This window comes from Toxotes jaculatrix, chromosome 12, assembly GCF_017976425.1.
Source record: "Toxotes jaculatrix isolate fToxJac2 chromosome 12, fToxJac2.pri, whole genome shotgun sequence".
Classification (NCBI taxonomy): domain Eukaryota; kingdom Metazoa; phylum Chordata; class Actinopteri; family Toxotidae; genus Toxotes; species Toxotes jaculatrix.
The window spans coordinates 20324292-20345576 of record NC_054405.1 but is presented as its reverse complement, the minus strand read 5'-3'; the positions used below and the strand labels follow the sequence as shown (position 1 = coordinate 20345576).

At 41.1% G+C, this 21285-nt stretch overlaps 1 protein-coding gene across 1 annotated transcript; it reads right to left on the bottom strand.

Moving 5' to 3' along the window:
• Positions 1–7541: 7541 nt before the first annotated feature.
• On the bottom strand, positions 7542–8615 carry waif2 (Wnt-activated inhibitory factor 2). The gene has a single exon (XM_041052100.1). It carries the CDS (start codon positions 8613–8615, stop codon positions 7542–7544), a length of 1074 nt encoding a protein of 357 aa, XP_040908034.1.
• Between the last annotated feature and the right edge of the window lie 12670 nt (positions 8616–21285).

The following is a 21285-nucleotide window of genomic DNA, read 5'->3' as shown; positions in this document are numbered from 1 at the left end:
GTAATGTTGGAGCTGTATGCATCAGTTTAGCATTTAGAGGATCCAGAAGTGATCAGTGTCCTGTTATATTTAATAATATTTGCTGTCAGAGATGTTATGTGAGTGTGGTAAAAACATGAAACCATTTGGACAAAAATTACTCCATGCACATGTGCTTTACATGACTTCTAATTCATTTTAAAATACAAACGTACATATAATACTGTAAACGTGGCTGAATGTAAAAATGGTATTGTACTGTTAAGGCATGTGCGGTGGTTTCTTGTTGAAATTCAGGTCGGCTTGAGACTGTACTGAGAAGAAAGAGCTGGAATGCTCCGAAACTGACAGACAGGTTGTCAGAGCAGATGCTGTTTTCTCTGAGGTAAGGGGCCCAATGTTATGACTGGTCAGAAGATCAGCAGCTTCTCCTGAGTGAAGGACAGCATGAAATATTCACACTGCTGAGACTGCATTTTTTCACAGCCATTTGAATGAGAAGCTGCCCATCGCAGGCAAATATCAGGCACAGACTCACTGGCAGCTAATTAGCAGAGCTACAGTAGATGGCGGTGTGATTAATGGGAATGAGTTTTAATGAGCACTAAACACTTCAAAGTAATTAGGATGAATAATTGTTATAAGGCCTCTAAATGCTTTCTTATCAGTTTTAAAAATGGCTCAGTGATAAAAAGAAACAAACAATGTGCTGAAATATATTTTTGTTTTACTGTAATTAAAGTGAAGCCACAGCGCTTTTGTCAAATGTACAACAGAAAATGAGTAAAAGATTTACAGTCTAAGTAAGAAATCTGGGGCGGTTTGTCCAATATAGAGAGTATAACTCTCAAACACAAACACAAGCATATGGATGTTGTGTGAACTTACTGTGCAGTGCAGATATGTGAAAGCCAGGACATTACCCTCAGTGGGTATTTTTGACATCAGATTAGATGAAGACTTCTCCTCATCAAGGAGGATGCAGGTTTCAAACCGAGTTGCTGAAAGTGTGCGTTTGTCTGTTGCTAAAATTTGCTGAGGATCACAGTACAGTTACAGTACGTCCACGTAATCTAATTATTCATTCAGATATTGATGGAGTGATTTCGGGTTATACCTCCTTCGGGTTCTTGACAGGACAGTCCACTCAGTAAAAGTTTAATGAAATGCCTCTCAGCACCAGGGCAGTTTCTGAGGAGTTTTTAAAAACCATGGGCAACAGCTAGTAAAAACTGCTGTGGATAGCAGAAGAAGCAGACAGGAAGAGACATTAGTTGTTTTTGGCTTGGGTCACGTGTTTACATTGCTTTATTTTAAGGGGTAACAGTCACATTGGAAGCTAATGCAATTTAGAATTTTTGACTTCTGAGAGACACATTTTGATACCTGCCATGAGCCCTGGATTATATCCTATGCATCAGCATCACCTTTTCAATCACACTGTTAGCCTGCAATGTTATGGATGTTTGTGATTCTGGCTAACCAAATTATCTAACCGAAAATGTGCACCTGTTCCCTGGCTGGACAGAACATGATTGAAATTGACAGGTAAAATCTGAGGAATTAATGTTTGTCCTACAGTGAGAGATAAAGGTCAGAACTCGCTCTCTGTGTCTTTCCCGTCACCTCATCTTATACAGTGCTGACTGTTTGTTCTTAGAAATTAACAGGCAAGTCAGTGGTCTTAAGTGGTATTAAGACAGAATCTGTTCTCCTGGTCAAAAGCCAATCGACCAGCCAACTGTGTTTATCCAGAGTCTAGGATGAATCCAAACCCAGGCCCAGACTGCAGTCATCCTTTTTAAAACCTGATGTGCTCCTGATCAAAACCCTCACGGCCTTTGTGCTTCGAGGCCAGATAAGAGTTCACAATATCAGACTTAAGAACATTGGTTCCCATGGTTTGTAATTACACTGCAGAGTAGACAGAAAATGGAAGTATTGACTGGAGCAGTGCAGGTGTAAGCTGGGACTGATAATTATCTCCCTGCCTGAGATGTACATTAATTCAGTCTTGTTCAATACTTTTATTGTAGTTTTTGTTGAACTTATTGTGTGGGCGCTTTGGATCTGTGTGGCAAGTCAACAAAAATAACGTCATGACATGCCAAATTCATAGTATTCCCAGAGGCCGCATTTATCATCAAACAGGACACAGTGACCCCAGACAAAAGATTCACTTGTGCCTTTTTGACTCCTGGGAGTCTTTCTCTAATGAGCTCCATTTGTGATGACATTGCATGTTAATGACCTTTCCTATAACAAACAAACATTTTACTGTTTAAATTTAAGCTAATTAATCTCATAAGAACCTATTAGGAGCCCCAGACCTCCACTCTAACAATTAAAACTGGAAAGAAATATGTGGGGGTGCATATAATGAGTGATTGAGGTTGGTCTTGAAAGCTGCTGATTAATTTAAAGTAAACAAGGTAATTATGAGATGGCTAACACATATTCAGAGCTGTGTGAATTTCAGCAGTGGTCACATGTTGACATCCACCCCCCAGCCCACCTTCCTCCCCAGCTCTTCCTCTTGTGGGAATCCCCATCACTGTCTTACTGTAAATGATGATCCAATCCTCCGAAATCTCAAGTCAGATCTCAAGTGGACTTCTGTGTGATCGACCTTTCAAGAGCTAAGGGAGACAGTTAGAGGAGCATATTTACCCAGAATGCATTCTGATCTGTTATTACATCCTCCATACTATGGAATGCCACATGGTGTACAAGGGAATATAGGGATGGATATGTTGGAAATATTTTGTTGATCGAGGGAAGGTATATTTCAACTTCAATCTGTGCCCTGTAGACGCTGCTCCCTCACTCTGTAGGTAGTTGCTTGCGTGACATACTTCAGAACATACTGTAATACCCAGAGGAGAAGTAAAAGGCAACGTCAAATGAGTCAGTCTTTGTGCACCATGAAGTGTCCTCCATTGACCCCTTTTTCATTCAGATTAACTGCTGCTTTCTCCTTCTCTCCATAACCATTTTTGTTAACAATGAATCAGAACTGCAAAAAAAAAAAAAATCTGATTGCTATGGCTGTGTGCTAAAAATTTATATTTTAAAGTGAAACTGTATTTTCAGAAAGTTGGGTTTGCTGGTTTTGTGCAGGACATGGATCGCAGAACCAAGTCACTTCATTCCATAAAATTTCTTTCTAATGGAGAGATAATTTCAAAGATTTTTAGTAGTGTTGAATCAGTAAATGTGAAGTTTTACAGTTGACATTACTGCTTTGATAACATTTAACCCTCTTCTGCTGTTGGATATTACAGAAAGTTTAACGCAAGCAGTTTCTAACCAGACACATTTTACTTTCAACCTCCTCCTGCCCACAGTGACACTTCTCCTTCACCTCTCTTACAATACCAAATTCAATTTCTTATCTACAGATAGCAGCTGAAGATAGGAAAAGAGATCCAGCAATCAATAACCATTAATCACCAGACTACAAACCAGAAAACTAATTTAAAATATATCATATCATGAACAGCCCAGGACACCAGTTTTACCTGTGCAGGCCATAAACATTTACTTAGATGTGGTTATGTGTGTCTGCCCCCGTAGTGGCTTCACTGCAGTCTCAGTCTGCAACACCTAGTGATGCATGTGTAAAGGTAACGATACTATTCAATCAGAGGGTGACGGGCTGTGAGACATTAGACTCTCAGACAGCACATCATGGCGAAAGTGTTAGTTTGGAGGAAAGATGGAGGCCATTTAAAAAGTGTCCTGAACTTCAGATGCGCAGATATGATTGAATTCTTTGATAGCAGCAGCAGTTCAACATTCGAGGTAGTATTTTCACATTCATTCTGCTGTAGTTCACAGCTGGGATGTGGCCTCCCAGACATTTATATATAGAGCAAGACGATGAGTCATCGTTTTGCATAAGGCAAGGACATTTGGTGCCTGGACTAAAGAACTCTAATGAATCTTTTCTCTACTCCCCTTTTCTTTATCTTTCTTTTGCCGTTCTTCCCTTTTGCTGGGCTCAGCTTAAACCCTGTCCCCACGTCCTTACAAAGTCACTCAGCTGGATAAAGTCATTTACCTGGATGAAGAGGAGCGAGAGAGGGAATTGACAGAGGGAGGGTGGGAGGGGAGGGGGGGGGGGCGGGAGCGAAGTGAAGGAGGGTGGGCCGTGTAGGGCAGAGAGGAAGTCTTTGACAAATGCTGCATTTGTAAGGAGTTTGTAGCAAAATGGAAGAAGAACAAAGAAATGGAGCAATGACAAGTGAAGTGCATGGAGAGAGCAGAGCTGAAGCCTGAACAGTTTGAAAGACAAATTCAGTTATTTTGACCAACAACAGAACATTGTGTTGTTTCCACTTCTTTATTTATATCCCAGAATCCCCAAAAAATAAAAAAAGATCAATGGTTGAAGAGAGAAATGCCAAACAGAGAAAAGGTGGAGGACATGCAGTCAAACACAGGGCAGAGAAAGATTGTTAAAATAACAAAGAAAAGATCAATAAATATCAGTTATTTATGTACAGCATAGCCCAGTTCACTGGACACATGGTGCAGAGATGCTTAAGAGATGATGCATTCTTTGATGTCAAAAGTGTGATAGGAGAGGGCTGAGAATATTCTGGAGAGATGTGATCCCAAACCAGCGGGGTGCTTGTGGTTCCACTGAAGTGTGTGTGTGTGTGTGTGTGTGTGTGTGCGTGTGCGTGTGCGTGTGCGTGTGCGTGTGCGTGTGTGTGTGTGTGCGTGTGTGTGTGTGTGTGTGTGATAAAAGGCTGCCGTTTGTGGTTTTCAGTGAAATATCTCACCAAAAATTGATTGCCAAGAAATTTGGCACATTCGTGTCCCCTGCGGGACGATTTGTAATCACTTTGGTGGCCCCTCAGTTTTTCCTCTAGCACCATCATCAGGTCAAAAATTCTAATCAGTGCAATATTTTGATTTATGGTCATATAGCCTCAAAACTAATGACATGTACATCAGTCTCAGCTTTACTTTGTGTTTAGTGCTGGTTGGCACATTAGCATGTTAGCACGCCAAACTAAGGTAGTAAACATGGTAAACATTATACCATATAAACGTTTGCATTGTCACTTGAGGACATTAGCATGCTGGTGTTAGCATTTAGTTCACAGCACTGTTGTGGCTCAGCAAAGTCTCACAGAGCTGCTAGCTTGGCTGTAACCTCCTGTTACCTGGGACAGGCATATGGACACACACTCCTCCAACTTTTACAACCACAGCCACAACATATATTTCTCACTCACTACCATATAATTTGCATGATGTTTGTATTTTTTCAGTCCCATATTTGTCGATACTTTGTGTATTGTGACTTATTCTACTTTACATTTCCCCCTCACACACAAGTGGGGGTTTTGTTTGTTTGTTTTGTTCCTTTGTTAATGGGTCTCTTTGCTGTGTACCTCGTAAAACCCATAAAACACCATCCTGGAACTGTAGGATGAAAATGTATGACTATATATTAAGTGTGGGTTGTGATGTCAAAATGAGTCAAGTCAACATACTTTTATCCATATGATTGGGTTTATCTCTTTTGCCTCCGTATACAACATGACAGTGTCTGGTACACTGTCATGTCGCCTGACATAAGTGACAATGTCTCACATTTTGATGTCATTATTATGTAAAGGCTACACTGCTTACATAGTGAGATACTCACATCAAGTCTGTACAAATTAGGAGTGAGTCTATCTATCTATCTGATCATTTGTTTATTATCTTAGATTGTAAAGTGCAAATAACAGAAATGCCTGTTTTATAGCTGGTGTTCTGGGCGTGCTCTCTTTCAAAAGTTCCTTTCTTTGATCTGACTCTGTGGCTGGAGGTGCCAAGAGCTAATCATCATCACACTCTTTGTTACACAACTGTACATCAAGTCTACTGTAGATGATGGATTTCTCGCCTCATTGTGTTAAATCTGGTATATTAATCACGTTTATTATGATTTACAGGACAGTGAAAGCAGGTGAAATCACACTGATTCTGAATAGTTTTGTCAGCCATTTGTTCCCATGCACAAACATATTCATTTGCTCAAGCAGTCACTCTCCTGTCGTCTACTGCTTGTGTTGGCTAAAAAGACAGGCATACATCAGTTGACCTCTGCTATCACGAGTTTACATAGAAGACTTAAATTAACACACTCTCTCTCTCTCACACACACACACACACACCTACTCTCCTGTTTTACATGTTTGACCTTGGTTCCAAAATCCTTGTGATCATAATGTCGACCCTTAGCTAACATGGTTGATGAGCTCTGGGCCAAAGAGAGATACTGCCTTCACAGGTCGATCTTCATTGTCCAAGGTTTATTAGTCACAGTCCCGATGAGATTAACACTGCCTGTCTCTGCCTGTCTTTCGCTCTTTAGTGCTTCGAAAAAGAGCAGATGACATAGGCTATACCTTTTCTGGTGGTGCCGATGTGAGGTCTTACTGTGGTTCAGAGTATGAGTCACAGAGAGCAGACGCACTCACTCACACCTGCTTCTAGCAAATTTGCAATTTTTATTTTTACAAAATACAGCAGGGGAACATTTCCTCTGCCTAATGTCTGGCACAGTGTTGCATGAAGTCAACATTTCCTGACAGTGATGATAAAATGCACTGACGTAAAGAACACTGTTAACTCACCATTTTTGTTTGACCTTTTATTAATGTTTTGGTTGGTTTTCTATGCCTACAACAATCGCATGCATGGTCAGATTTGGTCTCTTCCTCTTTTGCCCCATTACTGATAAACTGACCTGGTGTCAAATGATACACACGTCTGTTATTTTTAGAGATCAAACACTGTTCATAAAGACAAGGTTGCTAACTTATCCCTTGTGGTTGATGATGAAATATGACAGTTTACTCCAGCAACACCTGCTTGCATGAACATGGCACTCTGACGAACATGTCAGATTCCTTGCATCACCTCACCTGCACCAGCCTCCCTCTCTACCACTTTTCTCTCTCTCATTTTGCAGTTTGCACTCCCTCAGTAGATTATAGGCGGAAATACCTTGTTCTCCCTGCAGGGTTTCCTGAATGAATACTATTAAACAGTTTGTAAGGGCTGCAATTTTCAGTAATACCATGTTTCATTCCCACTTTTTAAATCAGAAATTCTATATACCTTTACTCTATATTTGTCTTTTGTTTAATAAGATAAATAATACTAAGTCTGACAAGCTGCTGTAGACTGCATAAGTGAACATGATGCATGAAAAGCATTCCTCTCCCGAGGAGATACTTATATACAATATGTACAATACTGCTTAGAAGTTTAAATATTCAGTTCTGCAAGATGAATAGTCTCTTATAGCCATTATACTGTCTTTGGCTCTGTGCATATCCCAGAGTGAGAGGGATTCCAGTTGCAGTTCATAGGCCAGCTTCTAAAAGTGATGAAACTGGTGTTAAAAACTACTGATTTTGACCGTGACAGGACACTGCCCGGGAATGTCCCCCAGGTTTACCGATAAAGTATTTCTCCAGCTCGCCATCCCTCCTGAAACATCGCCTCCCCTGTGCCCTCACTGTGAAGCACTGGCCTGATGCTCCAGTAAGTTAAACAGCCACGTTGGCCAGTCTCGGGTCTGAGTCCTGCTCGTAGCGGTAATGATAGACCTCCATCTGGTCTCGGCACGCCTCTCTGATGTTGTTGAGCCACCGTTTGATGCCTCCCCGGTTGAGATATAGCACCATTAGAAACACCACCCCGATCAGAGCCAACACTATACCGAGGAACACGTATGAAACCGCTTCAAGGTTCTCGTTCATACAATCCACGTCCTCTCTCCGGAGCTTCTCCACAGGAATCCCCCTCTTGGCCTCAGGCTCGCTGCACAGGAGACGCCCTGCGTCCGGGCACTGGGATGAGTTCTTCAACCAGTAGTACAACGCCTCCAGTTCACAGTTACACCGAAACGGGTTTAAAGACAAGTAGACTCGTATGCGCCTTTGCAGATACAGATTGGTTACGTTTTCCCACCCGATTGTCTCTATGGAGTTATTTACCAGCACCAACGCGTGGAGATTATAGATATCTAATCTTATCAGGGGTATAGACCTCAGTCTATTTCCCGCCAACTCCAGTCTGTGGAGGTTGCGCAAACTTTGTGTGCTGAGCGCGTTTGAGAGCTGTGCCTCGGCCGCAGGCAAAATAGAGTCATTTAGGTAAAGAGAGCGCAGCTCAGTTAATCCGTGGAAAGCTCTGGCTGAGATAGACTCCAATTGATTGTGGCTCAGATCCAGCAAGTGCAATCGGGGGAGCCCCAGGAAGGCGTATGGTTCAATAGCCTGTATCCCGTTATAGGACAGAGACAGTGTCGTCATTTCCAACTCCGTGCCGTTGGTCATAAACGCACCACGCTCTAAAGTTGAGATGTTTCTCCCCTTGAGTATCAGGGTGGACGTCCACTCCGGTATGTCTCCCGGTACCTCAGTGTCCTCCCCCTCACGGCAGGTCACCGTCCCCGAGTCTCTGGCACAAATGCAGGACGACGGGCAAGCATCATCTGTCCTGACAGGCGCAAACAGCAAACACACCACTGCAGCGTAACACAAGCACCACTGATTCCAAGTAGAAAAAAGACGCTTTGAATTGTCGGCACTGTAAAATATCCACATCTTCTCCCTCATTTTAATCTCAAAACAGGTAAATGCCGGTGTGTCTTGCAAAGAAGGCGACCGACTACAATCCTCTCAGGTCTGTAAAGTCGAATCAGTCCGGCATCGATTACTTTGAAGCATCAGAAGACAAAAAACGCTCTATCCATTGTCATCTCTGCGCTCCGTGTCTCCGTCTGGAGAAAAGATAAGTTTTCTCTGGGATATTTACGCATCGGAGCGGTGGACAACAGCCGAGAGTGGCTGCGTGGAAAGCTGCTGATCCGCGCTCCCTTGGTGGTATTTTTTGACGCCTGTCAGAGAGAGAGAGAGAGAGAGAGAGAAAGAGAGAGAGAGAGAGAGAGAGAGAGAGAGGAAGACAGAGAGAGAGAGAGAGAGAGAGAGAGAGAGAGAGAGAGAGAGAGAGAAGCTGCAACGCAAGCAATTTTAATTCATCTTAATTTTAAAAAGTATTTTCAGAGGACAATGTAAAACTTGAAAGTTATTCCGAGTAAAATGATTGTATTGTTCTCTTGGTGTTGTCTGAGGAAATACTCTTAAGTTATCCTGGCACCTTTCTGCCTTTGGAAAAATCTCAGTCTAAGTAAAGGAACATTTTTCTCAATGGTCAAAAGTCTTCACTGTTGTGTTAAATGTAATTGTGAAACCATTTTCCTTCAGTTTGAGCATAAATGACCTCATTTGTCACGACTAGATTGTTGTAGGATAATTGAACTCTTGGAGCAGAGTGTTTCCTTCCCACATTATGTTTCCCTTATTACAGCCTTAATTTACAGCTTCTTATGTTTGCTGCACATCAGCAGCTGTAATTACATGCAGGCAGTGGAGCTTGTTTAATGGGGCCTTGATCAGTTCTTTCCGATTGATCCCTTTTCCAAAGAAAGAAAATTCACTTTCGGATTGTTGCTCACGCTCTTCACGTCTACAGTATAGAGTTGGCAAACAAATCAATAAGCTTGAATACATAAGCTGCTTCCAGCGCAGAGATTTGTATTTGGGTGTGGAGCTGGACTGCCACGTGGGACTGATCTGTCTCTTCATAACTCAACTTGAAACAAGGAGATGAAACAGTGGAGTTTCATATTTAAGTCTGGAAGTAATGAGGGTAAAGTGAATTATACTCTCATTAAGCAATAAGGTGGCTTGAAGATATAGTATGAGGGCTAAGTTTGATACATATTTTATCTTAAGTAGAGACTGTGACAATATTTTTACTATTGCTCCACCAACCAACATCATTCTGTGCTAAACAAAGTGGTTGGAGGACACATGAATAAGGCACAAGCACTGAGAGTGTATCAGTTTGATAAAGTTTTGTAGTAGTCAGCAAGAAAGGAAGAGCAATAGAAAGTCTGCTTATTGTGAGACTGACAGAGATAGAGGTTCTGCAGTTCAGTGCAGTATTTCACTTTGCACAAACATCTTTTTTTTTCTGTGTTCAAAAGGAAGCAAGGAAAGAAGTGGGCTACAAATGGAAAGATGAAAGGAAGGAAAGAGGAAGAAGGTTTAGTTTTTTTTTTAACTGGCAACAAATACAACATGAGCTGAGGAAGAAAAAAAGATTTAAATAAGGGGACAGGGAAAAGGTCAAACAGCTAAAAGGTTCAGCACCAGGGATAGCTCCAAATGGCAGAGCAGTGCGATTAGTTCTGAGGACGGAGAGAAGACAGGAGAAGAAATAGAGAGATGAAAAGGAAGAAAAGCCTATTTAAGACAAAGTCAGAGCACAGAAGAGTAAAACACTACAGAAAGTACTTGAAAGAAAGAAATGCCAAATGCTACCTAACAGCATCCATGTGCTGTCATGTGTGGTTCCATTTTTAATAGAGATTGGTTACAAAAATAACTTTCAGGCTGACCTGACCACAGTGGCCTATCAACAAACCAAGTTCAAATCAAACGATTAAGGGTTCATTTAACTAAAACAGCTGCAGAGTAACATTAAGCTGTCATCAGTCATTGAACATCCTCACTGAGACCTAGTCACACACACAATAAGCACAATTATAGGACTGTTCTTCTATCTCTCTTCTTCGCTGCATGTGTATGAATGAAGCCACAGCAGCACTAATGAGTCATTGTCTAAATTCATCCCATTCCTTCACGCCAAACATTACTTTATGGACCTGGGTTTTTGCATTTTCATGTTGAAACATGAAAGGACCTTCCCCAAAGTGTTCTGTTAGAAGCACCATGTTTTCCAGAACAGCAGTGTACACTGTAACATTGAAATTTCTCATAATTAGAGCTAAAGGCCCCCAAACCATGAAAAACAGTCCCAAACCAAAAGAAAACCAAATTATCCAACTATCAGCAAATAAGCACATTTCCCTCAATGACAAACTATTCCTTTTAAGGACAGTAGGAACCACAGAAGATATCTAGGCCTAGTGTTTTTGTAGCACTCCATCTGGATCGGATGGACAGAAATGGCTTTGGTGGGGATGTAAATATAGACACTGAGAGAGGGAGAGAATGAGAAACTGAGACAGAGAGACAAGAAGACAAAAAGAGATAGAGAATGATGGAGAGCAGCCTTACTGCTGGTGCTCCTGATAAGCACGAAGGGCCATATTAACGTCAGGTTGTTTTGCCTATTAAGGCATATGGGATAGTATTTCTTCCTCCAAACAAACAAGGACATCTGTTCAGTCCTCCTCTTCTCCTCTCAGGACCCCTGCGTCTGCTCCACGGGTGTTCGCTCTATCTGCCGGTGCAGAGAGCTGATTTAGTGGCGGTGGCTATTCACAGGCTGTTGCTGGGATATTGTTATGGTGCCCTCCTCGTGGCCTTCAACTTGACACTGAACCTCGTAATTGATTTACTCAAGGCTGCCCATCCCTATCTCCTGACTACAGTGTGAGTGTGTGTGTATAAACTTGTGGGTGTGTGACCAGTTGCCAGTAACCTTAGCAATGGAGTCTTCCTCATATCCTCAGGTGTGTCGTTATTTCCAACAGCTCTGGTGTACATGCTAAATTAGCAGCGACGTACTGTTTTTGTGTGTGCGTGCAGTGTATGCATGATTACATTTTGTGTGTGCTGTGTGTAGAATTATATGTCCACTGCAAACTGCTCCTGCAATCTACTCTCTCATTTCGGTTTCCTCCTTCATCCTTGCTGCGTCATTCGTCATTCGTTAACCTTGTTTTAACAGCCAGCCTGGTCTTTAATTCATCTTCCCTCCAGCTGGCACATGACTGACACATGCTGGACTTGCTAATACTCATACCATCCACTATAACCCAGGTAAAGGACACAAGCTCACATACGCCATATAAAGGCTGTAGAAACTGTCTTTGAGGCTTGAGGGTATCACAACGCACAAAATAGTTGGTGCAGGAGGTGTAGCCTTAGATCTCCCAACACGAGTCAGTGCAACGTATCAGTACATGAGATACATTACCAGCACTTTGATGGTCTCTCTGGCGCAATGTCACACAGAAAGAATACTGCGTGAAGATGCAACATAATAAAGTACTGTTGCTAAGTAATGTTGTAGTACCTTTATTTATATTCTTATAAGGTGCAGTTTTGGTTGTGACAGTGTGAAAGAGATGTTCAGCTTCTAATAATTCAAATAATATTTGAATGGGTAAAACACTTTTGTTTTTCCAGTTATTTTCCCATATTCCTGCTGCATTCAGAAACCCTTTCTGAAATCATGACCTTTAAAAAGCAGGCTGGTCTCTAACTATTATGTCAAACTGCTTTTTTTTTCTTTCCCACAGTTTGCAGTTTTACATCTTCAATGGATTCTGCCCTTCTTCTTGCCTTTGATGGATTAGCTATATTCATTTAAGTGTTGCAGGCAGGAAAAGGAGTTAAAGTTGAGGACCAACTTTAATAAAAGTGAAAATGTCTTTAATTCTCTATAGAGACTCAGAGACTGAGTTAAAAATTAGCCATGAAAATTACACAAGGAGCTGTGCATATTGCTGTATAGGATCCTTACTGGCTTGAGGAACACACACACACACACACACACACACTTATTCTGCTGCTGTCCCTCTGTGATGTGTGCTAGGGGACGTATTGTGGTACACCAGGGTGCTCATGAGTTACAGTAATTCCATCTGAAATCTTCCTTAATCTTTCTCCTTGCACTGTGCGTGTATGTTTGATAGTGTCCTTCACTTAAAAAAAGCAACTGGAGTGAGAAGTTGAAGGACTCTGTAGCAACTGTGAATAATGTGGTTTACGTACACACTCACAGACACACACACACACACACACACACACGGGGTCTAGTACTATCTGAGCCAACATAAAACTTTCAGAGAGGAGTGTGGGTGTGCAGGAGGCAGGAGGAGATCAGGGGTTCATCTATCTGCCGTCCAGACAAACTACCCCAGAAGTCCAGTGAAGATAGTAACACATCACCCACCTCACATTTTCTGTTTTACTCTCCCTCCCATCCCAGATGCAGTCTGCACCTCTGTTTGTCTCATCCACCTGTCTCTCAATCTGTCCATCCGTCCATCTGCAGACCTGCTCCTTAAACAGTACTCCACCACCGGATAAATAAGAGATGAGGGGGATGAGGGAGGAGAGGAGAGGATGGAGGTGGATGAGAAGTTAAGAAGTGCTGTGCAGTCTGGTCGGAGCCTTGTGAGGATCAGGGTGTAAATGGATCTTGAGGAGCCGGTGTCACCTGTCCCAGGACCATTAATTAGTCATTTAGAGTTGTAATGGAGTGAGCCACAGCCAGACAGACACAACCGGCCAAACAAAGCCAAGTCACTCAGTCAGAGGAGTTAGCTGTGGCTGCTGATCACTCTGTGTGGAATCTGTTCTCTTTGTTGGATTCTGGGGTTTTCAGAGACACGTGAAGGATCATTTATGGGATAATTCATAAAATGATAAAAATAATTTTATTTGAAAAGCATTTTATCAACACGCGGTAAAATGAAATGGGAAAAAATAAGAAATAGGATGCTATAAAAACAACAGCAGCACATGAAAATGATTTAGAGACAGGGTATAAAAAGGACATTAAAAAACATTCAAAATGGGATCTCTAAAAATAAGGCAAAGGCACTAGAAGTCAGACAAAGCTGGCACATGAAAACAAGATAAAAGAGAATATTAAAAACAAACTAAAGAGCTGTAAAAAGGCTATATAAGTTCACAACCTTCTTCTTGGTCAGTTCTTCTCTGTATATATTAAATCAGTGTGTAATATAAAGATAATTTATTTAAATAATATAATAATAGATATAATATAATATTCCATTAACCATCTTACTTCCCCACCAAATATCCTGCATATAATGAAAAGTTAATATTCTATTTCAAGGTTGCAGATGAAAGATGTTTTCAAACCTTATAGGCACAGTGATGCATAAATTCATCATTTTTCACAGTACAGCCTTGACTGGGGATACGAACTTTTCATGTGATGAATCACATTCACTCAGTGGTAATCCACAGTCCTCAAACTCTTAGGTTTTATAATCTGAATGTAATATGATCTAGAAATCAATAGTTCAGGGGAGTGATGAGGATCATATTCACACACTTTCCTCTCTAAATAGATATGAGGCTCTTTGAATTCAGTGCACACACAGGTGATTCAACTCCACATACAAAAGTCATACCTTTATTGATTAAAATCCAAGAGATCTTTTTTGCTCTCAGGTATTTCACCCAGCAGTTTTTTAATTTTATTTTGAAATGATCATATAACAGTCAGTGGATGTGGATACTTGACCTGCTAAGAGGATATTTAGATTGAATTACAAATTGCATAAGTGTCACACAAGAGTCCTCCAGGGCTGTTATGATATTGCCTTGGCCTTGGTGTACTAATGCTGTTTATTTAGCCACAAATATATCCTTAGGATTTGAGGACTTTTGACCCCCAGAAGTCTTTTACATAGTAAGTATTTACTCCTCCAGTAGACAGCTGGATTGGTTTACGTCCAACTGATCCATAAAGAACATTAAGTTTCTAACGATCATGTAATGATATGGATACTTGACTTGCAATGTTTCTGTTTAGATTGAATTACAAAACGGTTGATATCTGATGTTCGGGTGACCGCTGTTTGTCCTTCTGGCTGTCATTGACTGACAATACTGAGGCCCCCATGGCTGTTAAGACACTCCTGCTGAAGGGTGAAGTGTATCGGTGACACCTTGGAAAGTGAACCAACTGCCTGAGTCAGGGCAAGACACTGGCCTGCCGCCAGTCCTGTTAGAAGGGGATAATCAGTCCCAGTGCTGGGTGATCCTGTTTCATTACCACTATATGGATAAAATGTTTTGGAAAAGGGGATTTACATCTATTTGTCTGTTAGTTAATTGTACTCAATCACTCATTTGAGCTCAATGACATGAACATGCTCACGCTCAACTTGCAAACCCCCATAAGACCTTAAGGTGTCAGTAAAGTTGTCTGTCTGCTTTGAGGGGATATAATGCTGTGATGCTGTGATGAGTATTCAGCAGGTATTTGATGTCTAGTTTAAGTTTAAGACTTGGGTCAGGATTAACATGGGTCAGGTTCAGGGTTCAGATTTGGATTTGGTTAGAGTTAAGAGTTTGGGTTTCCACTGTTTGTAGAGGTCATCAGATAATCAAGTGACACTGTTGTTGAAACTTTGGTTACGTACTTGTTAAATACCACTGGCCCATCCAAATGTAGTAAAATATAGTAAATAAGAAGAATGAATTATAATACATATATGTACATACACATATGTACATTTACATGCTGATTGCTGCCTAGCCAGCCTCACATCACATCCTCAACATCTCTCAGTAAACCTTGGCACTGGCAGACTGTCCTAAAAGGGCAAAGTAAGAGACAATATTTATGTTTGACAGGGCCAGGCAATCTGCGTAGCTCCCTCCATCCGTCAGCAGCAAGACTGCTCATCACTTCTATCCACAGTCAGGGTGAACTTTCCAGGGCAAACTGCTGCTGATCTGCTCTGCACCCAGGACAGCGGGACACTGTTGAGATGGATGACGAGTGACCAGAGTCTAGTGCTCTCGCCTCTCATTTATTTAATAATTAATGTATTTGTAGCTGCTGAGTGACGTGCGACGTGAGAACTCCAGGACTTTGTGTGGTGAAAGAGGGTAGTTAGAAAAGTTAGTAGCCTCCAAACAGTGGTTAACTAAGTATATTCACTGACATTTCAGAGGAATTATTGTACTTTTTACTCCACTACATTTACTTGACTATAGGTGCTATCTACTTTTTATTTTAAATATCAAAAAAATTTGATAGGCTTTGTCTCATACGTTTGATGATATGTGTCATGCATTGTCAGGTGAACGCAGTTAGACACTGCTTACGCATTGATGCATCAGTAGGAACAATCTCATAATGTCATATATCAGTCGCATGAGACACATCTTACTTTTACTTTTGATACTTGAAATACATTTTGCAATTAATATTTCTGTGCTTTTACTTAAAAAGCTCCACCACTACCACCAAAGCTCACTGGGACTCATACAGGGTATTGCTGTAGGGAGACCAGTTGTCAATGGGAGGACCAACAAGCAATGTCCCTGCTGATGTCCTTGAGCATGACACCAAATCCCTACCTGTTCTGCAGCTGATCCTGCGCTTTTCTTTTGCAGGGAGAAAGTTAAGATGAAATTTCCCTACAGAGCGCAATAAAGGATCACATTACAGCGACGGATAACTGATGAATGAGAAGCATGAGCAATCATGGGGGTAAATGTCTTCATCATCCATCCACGTTTCACCACAGTGCTGAAAATACTTGTGCCATTATGGCTGAGAACAGAGTGGGACAGAGAAAAGGAGGTGGGGATAGATGTGCAAGGAGGAGGAGGAGATTATCTTACATTTATTATGGTGGAGCAAATTAAACAGGGGAGGTCATTATTTTTATCTGGAGAGAAGAGAGAGGGGGACCTATTCTTAGCTTTTACCCCCATGGCTGGTCGACAAGATAGCCCTACAGTTTTACGTGAGCCTCAGAACAGCAAGCCCAAGTCTGCCAAACTACTTGCTTCATCAAACACACACTTTTATTATTATTGGATTCTCAGATTTGCACACTTTCATGGCAGCTATGAAAAAAAAGGGCCTTTTATCCCTCAGTTAAAACATTTAGTTTCCCAGAAGGCAGAGGGGAATGCTGACGCCACGGAATATAAACTAAGTAAATAAATAAATTTCCCCAAGGGCAACTTTCTCCTCAATATTTTTTTTTATTTGCTTTTTGAAGTTCGAAGTATGTCACCTATGTTATTGTTCCCTGGAGTTGGATGAATAATATCAGCAATATTCAGCTTTCATATCTTGGAACATCATAACAAGAGAGCAGACACTAGTCAGGAGATAGGAGAACACATTCCTCTGTAGAGTTCACTTCCTCTCACTGTGGAATATAATGTGATGAATAAAACCAAAACTGAATAATTATTTAATAAAAACCTCACTCATGTAAATAAAATAAAATAAAATTGCTGAGAATTTCAATTACAAAAACCAGCTGATATAAGAAAGGTCAAACTTAACTTCCCAAACTCTGGACTAAGAGTCTAACTTCGGCATATTAACCACAGTTATGATTCAGTCATGCTCACAAAAACAAAGCTAACACGCTGATGCTAAGCAGGTGTAAAATTTGCAGTGACCACAATCTAAGATCATAGGTGAAAACTTTGACCTCTCCTGTGGCATTAAGGGAAAAGTCAGGGGATCACCTGAGTCAGTAGGATTCATAACAGAACATCATAGCTGTACATCCAGCTGTTGTTAGGATGATTTCTGTCAGGACCAAAGTGGTAGACCGACCAACCAAGCTACCAGTTGACAGTCCCACATTGCCATCCCTTGAGCTAAAAATGGCCACAAATGCAGAGGATTGGTGTGCCAATCAAACCCTAACCTTGTATGTTTCGAGCTGCTTAGTCATAGGTGCGTGACTTTGTTCCAGCAAGGTGAACAGACTGTTTTAGGAGAGTAATTGCCAGTGGGCCTGTCGGCCAACTGACCCTCACCTTGTCCAGTTGTGTACACGCTTCCCATGCACACGTGCCAAATTTAGCAAGCCCCTCTGTCCACGGCTGAAATTACACCAGCCCTCAAACACATAAATCGTGATTCTTACTCAAGCCCTTTCTCTCTCTTTCTCTAATAGGCTAATGATTTGGATGTTGAAAATGTAGCCTGCAAGCCCAAGCACAAAATACTAATGAATGTTTCTATTTTTGTTCCATTAGAAATTGAGAGCAACTGAGTCTTTCCAAACTGTTTTTTAAATACATCACCGTACTTAGCATTCAGTCGTGACTGACTATGATTTACTGTCAGCCATTTCCATAATAGTTGGTAATAACCTTGCCTGTGTAAAAGAGTGATGGGGATTTTATTTTTACATGAGCACCAGCCGCATTACCATCATCTGCATCATGTATCAGATGTCCTCTACTGTGGGGAGAGGGGCTGAAAGACAGAGCATAAGGGGAGACTGTCTAAAGGAACAAATCCACTTAAAGGCGGATGCAGACATCGGAGAGTTTGAGGGGGTCGGAGCTCTCACTGTGAGGAGTGAGGGGCTTGTGTGACTATCAGGATGGGAGGATGGTGGTCCAATAAAGGTTAACCTGAGACCCTTTAAAGGGGTCTGCAGGGAGAATTTAAAGTGCAGGCTGACAGCTGAGTGGTGAAAGAGAGGTCAGTGGGATCATTACTGTGTACTATGGAAAGACATTATGATCAACAGTTACAGAAACTCAAAACAGTTGTAGCAACCTACAATATAAAGAGCTTAAATATGAAACTGACTGCTATGCTGACCATTTGTTTCTAGTTTTTGGGCTGTGTCTCTCACTTTGACTTTTGCATATTTGGAACAAATGTCCTGGGGGCAGTGGTTTTAAGAATCTGCTCCTCCACTGCCTGTCATACCTGCAAAATGAAACTCAATGAAACATATCAGAAGAAGAGCCAAGAAGAGTACCCTTGACAGTACCTGTGAAAAATAAAACTTCTCTGGAGGTTCTCGAGGACTTTGTCAAGTCTGGGAAGCCAGCCTGAGTGATGTTGTCTGACAGTATCTCAGCTTGGGCTTGGAGACTACACACTTTTGCAAACATCTGATGTTTACCATGTTCTCCATCTTAGTTTAGCAGGTTAGCATGCTATTGAGGCTGATGGCTATGTCATTAGTCATGTCATGCTACTTTTGGTAATTTAAGTATATTTTGATGTAAATTAAGTAAATTTATGAACACAAATATCAGAGCATTTCTACACTGTGGCATTACATACATAAAAGATCTGAATACCTTGTCTGCCATTGACCGATGGTATTAGTAAGAGTTTAAAATGTGTGCCAGGTGTGTAGTTCACAGTCAGTGTGCTTGTCTTTTCTTTCACTTTACCATTCCAGCCACACCTTCATACTGAGGGTCAGAGTTCATTGTTATGGTAACAGTTGTGTATATAATTCATGCAGGGGTGGGGGGGCTGTAGTGTTGATGACCAGCAGTTTACAGGAGAGAAGCTGAGTCAGGCCATGTCAGCTGTTAGTAACTCGGTCGGTCTGTGTTACAGATATTGACGCAGGCCTTGTTACAGAATACACACGTGACAGCTTTTTGTTTGCTGTCTGGCCAATTTTGATTGCATTATGTATAGCAAGCCATCTGATAAGACCGAGATCACAGCCACTGGAAATGGCCTCAGATGGCACTGGACAGTCAAATACTGTGATCTGATACTGGAGCAGCAGGGAGATGTCTGCAGGTTTTTTCATGCTGGCTGTCTTTCTCTTCCTCATCTGCCTCATCTCTCTGTACTTCACAATCGTAGTTTTACTCGTGTGACTCCTTTTGAAAATGAGCACAAATTTTCTTTCTCAGCTCTCGGCTCATACAGGAGCACACATGGCTTCGCTTACGAAAACAGGAAGAACAAGAAAACAAACAAATATCAAACAAATACAGGAATGGGCACCTGAGCTGGTTGATGATATACCTTTGTGATAAAAACACTGATGAGAAACTTGGCCCTTTTAATTTGTCTTCATCAGGGGTTACTGTGACAAATCACTAGCTCTACATTTGGGGTTGTTGAGCTGCATTAGTGAACGTTGTGCACGTTGTGTGCTGTATCACATTATTTCTATCTCAGAAATCTTATCTGTGGCTCTACATTTGTAGATTTTAAGCTGCATCAGTGACTCTTCCACTAAGACTACATTATCTTTAATGTCATGTTAACGTTGCATATGCAGTATGCATATACAAACATAATGCAAAAGCTCACTGTACAAACTGTACAGAGAGAGATCAGAACAGAAAGTGCTCAGGATTTTCTAAGAGGGATTTGAGCGGGGGGTGGAATTACTGTATCAAGTTCAATTGAATTTGATTAACTGTTTGCGGAGTGGCAACAGACTGTACATCAGTGTGATTCAGTCAATTCTCTGATTTATACCAGGGGAAAGTTACTTCTTACAGAAAATACAACTCACTTTAACTTTGTGATATAACGTCCTATATGTTTTCCAAGTATGTTTGGTGAAAAACACATATTACTGAACATGGAGTGGTTTAACATTTAACAAGTGGTTTAACATTCATTCAAGCCAGCTAGTTTGGACATTTGATGTATCACAAAATGTACAAAAAGTTATAAACATACAATGTTTTTATTAAGAAAACAAGATAAAATACTCTGGGGTTATAGAAAACTGATTTCTAAGATAAAAGTTAGCTCTGATTGTCAGGTAATATATTTGCCTTTAATATTACAGGTGTTCTTAAGAAGATGGTGTCAGCTTTTGGATAATTTCAGTTAAAGTTCCAATTAATCAACAAATAATAATCCATAATCCAACCAGCCAAACACCAAGCAAATGCCAGTTCTTACGTGTGTCTTGCATTTTAGTAAATTGAATATTTTGAGATGATGGACAGTTGGACAAAACAAGACATTATTGATGTCACCTTGGACTGCAGGATCGGGAGATGGGCATTTTCAGTTTTCTGATGTTTTACAGGCAAAATGATTAATTGAAAAAATAAACGAGATTAACAGAAGAAAATAGTTGTCTCTGAATATCTTTGGTTTCAACAAAAACTTAATGAAAGCGCAAAGTCCCGGTGGAATAGTCCCTGTGATACTGCCATACTCTTTTTACTCACAGTTGACCTCAGTTTAGTTCCATTAGTTCTTCTTTTTTTGGTTCTGGACCTGCGGCGACCTTGTCACTGGAGCAATCAGCAGGAACCTGCCCTGTGGAGCCTTTTGGGTTCACTGTTTCTCCGCTCCTCAGCTGTTTTCACCAGCTGCCTCCAAGTTTCTTTGTCTTGACCTTGACTTTCTGTATTCTCGTATTCACGTCTGTCGGATTGGCTGCCCTCCAGATACTGGTGATGTCTAACTGGCAGACGCCACGGGAGTTGTGATTGAGATTTTGTTGTCGTTGCTCAACATGAGCTTTCCCTTGTCTCTGAAAACCAATGAACATCTACAGCAGAGCTTACAGTAATTCTGACCTCTTATTATTTATCTATTTATTTGGCACACTGGCATTTATTCCCCATTTACCAGTTACATAGAGGGTTACTAATTGACAAAAATCTTAAAGCAAAAAACAAAAATTCAAAAGCTTGGCATAATGCTTTAAAAGAACTGGCCCATAAAGACATTTAAAATGAAGGTATAGAGGTCTTGGAC

Bases quoted from the DNA above. Each gene is read 5' to 3' on its own strand.
- waif2 (XM_041052100.1), bottom strand. From the start codon at position 8,615: ATGAGGGAGAAGATGTGGATATTTTACAGTGCCGACAATTCAAAGCGT.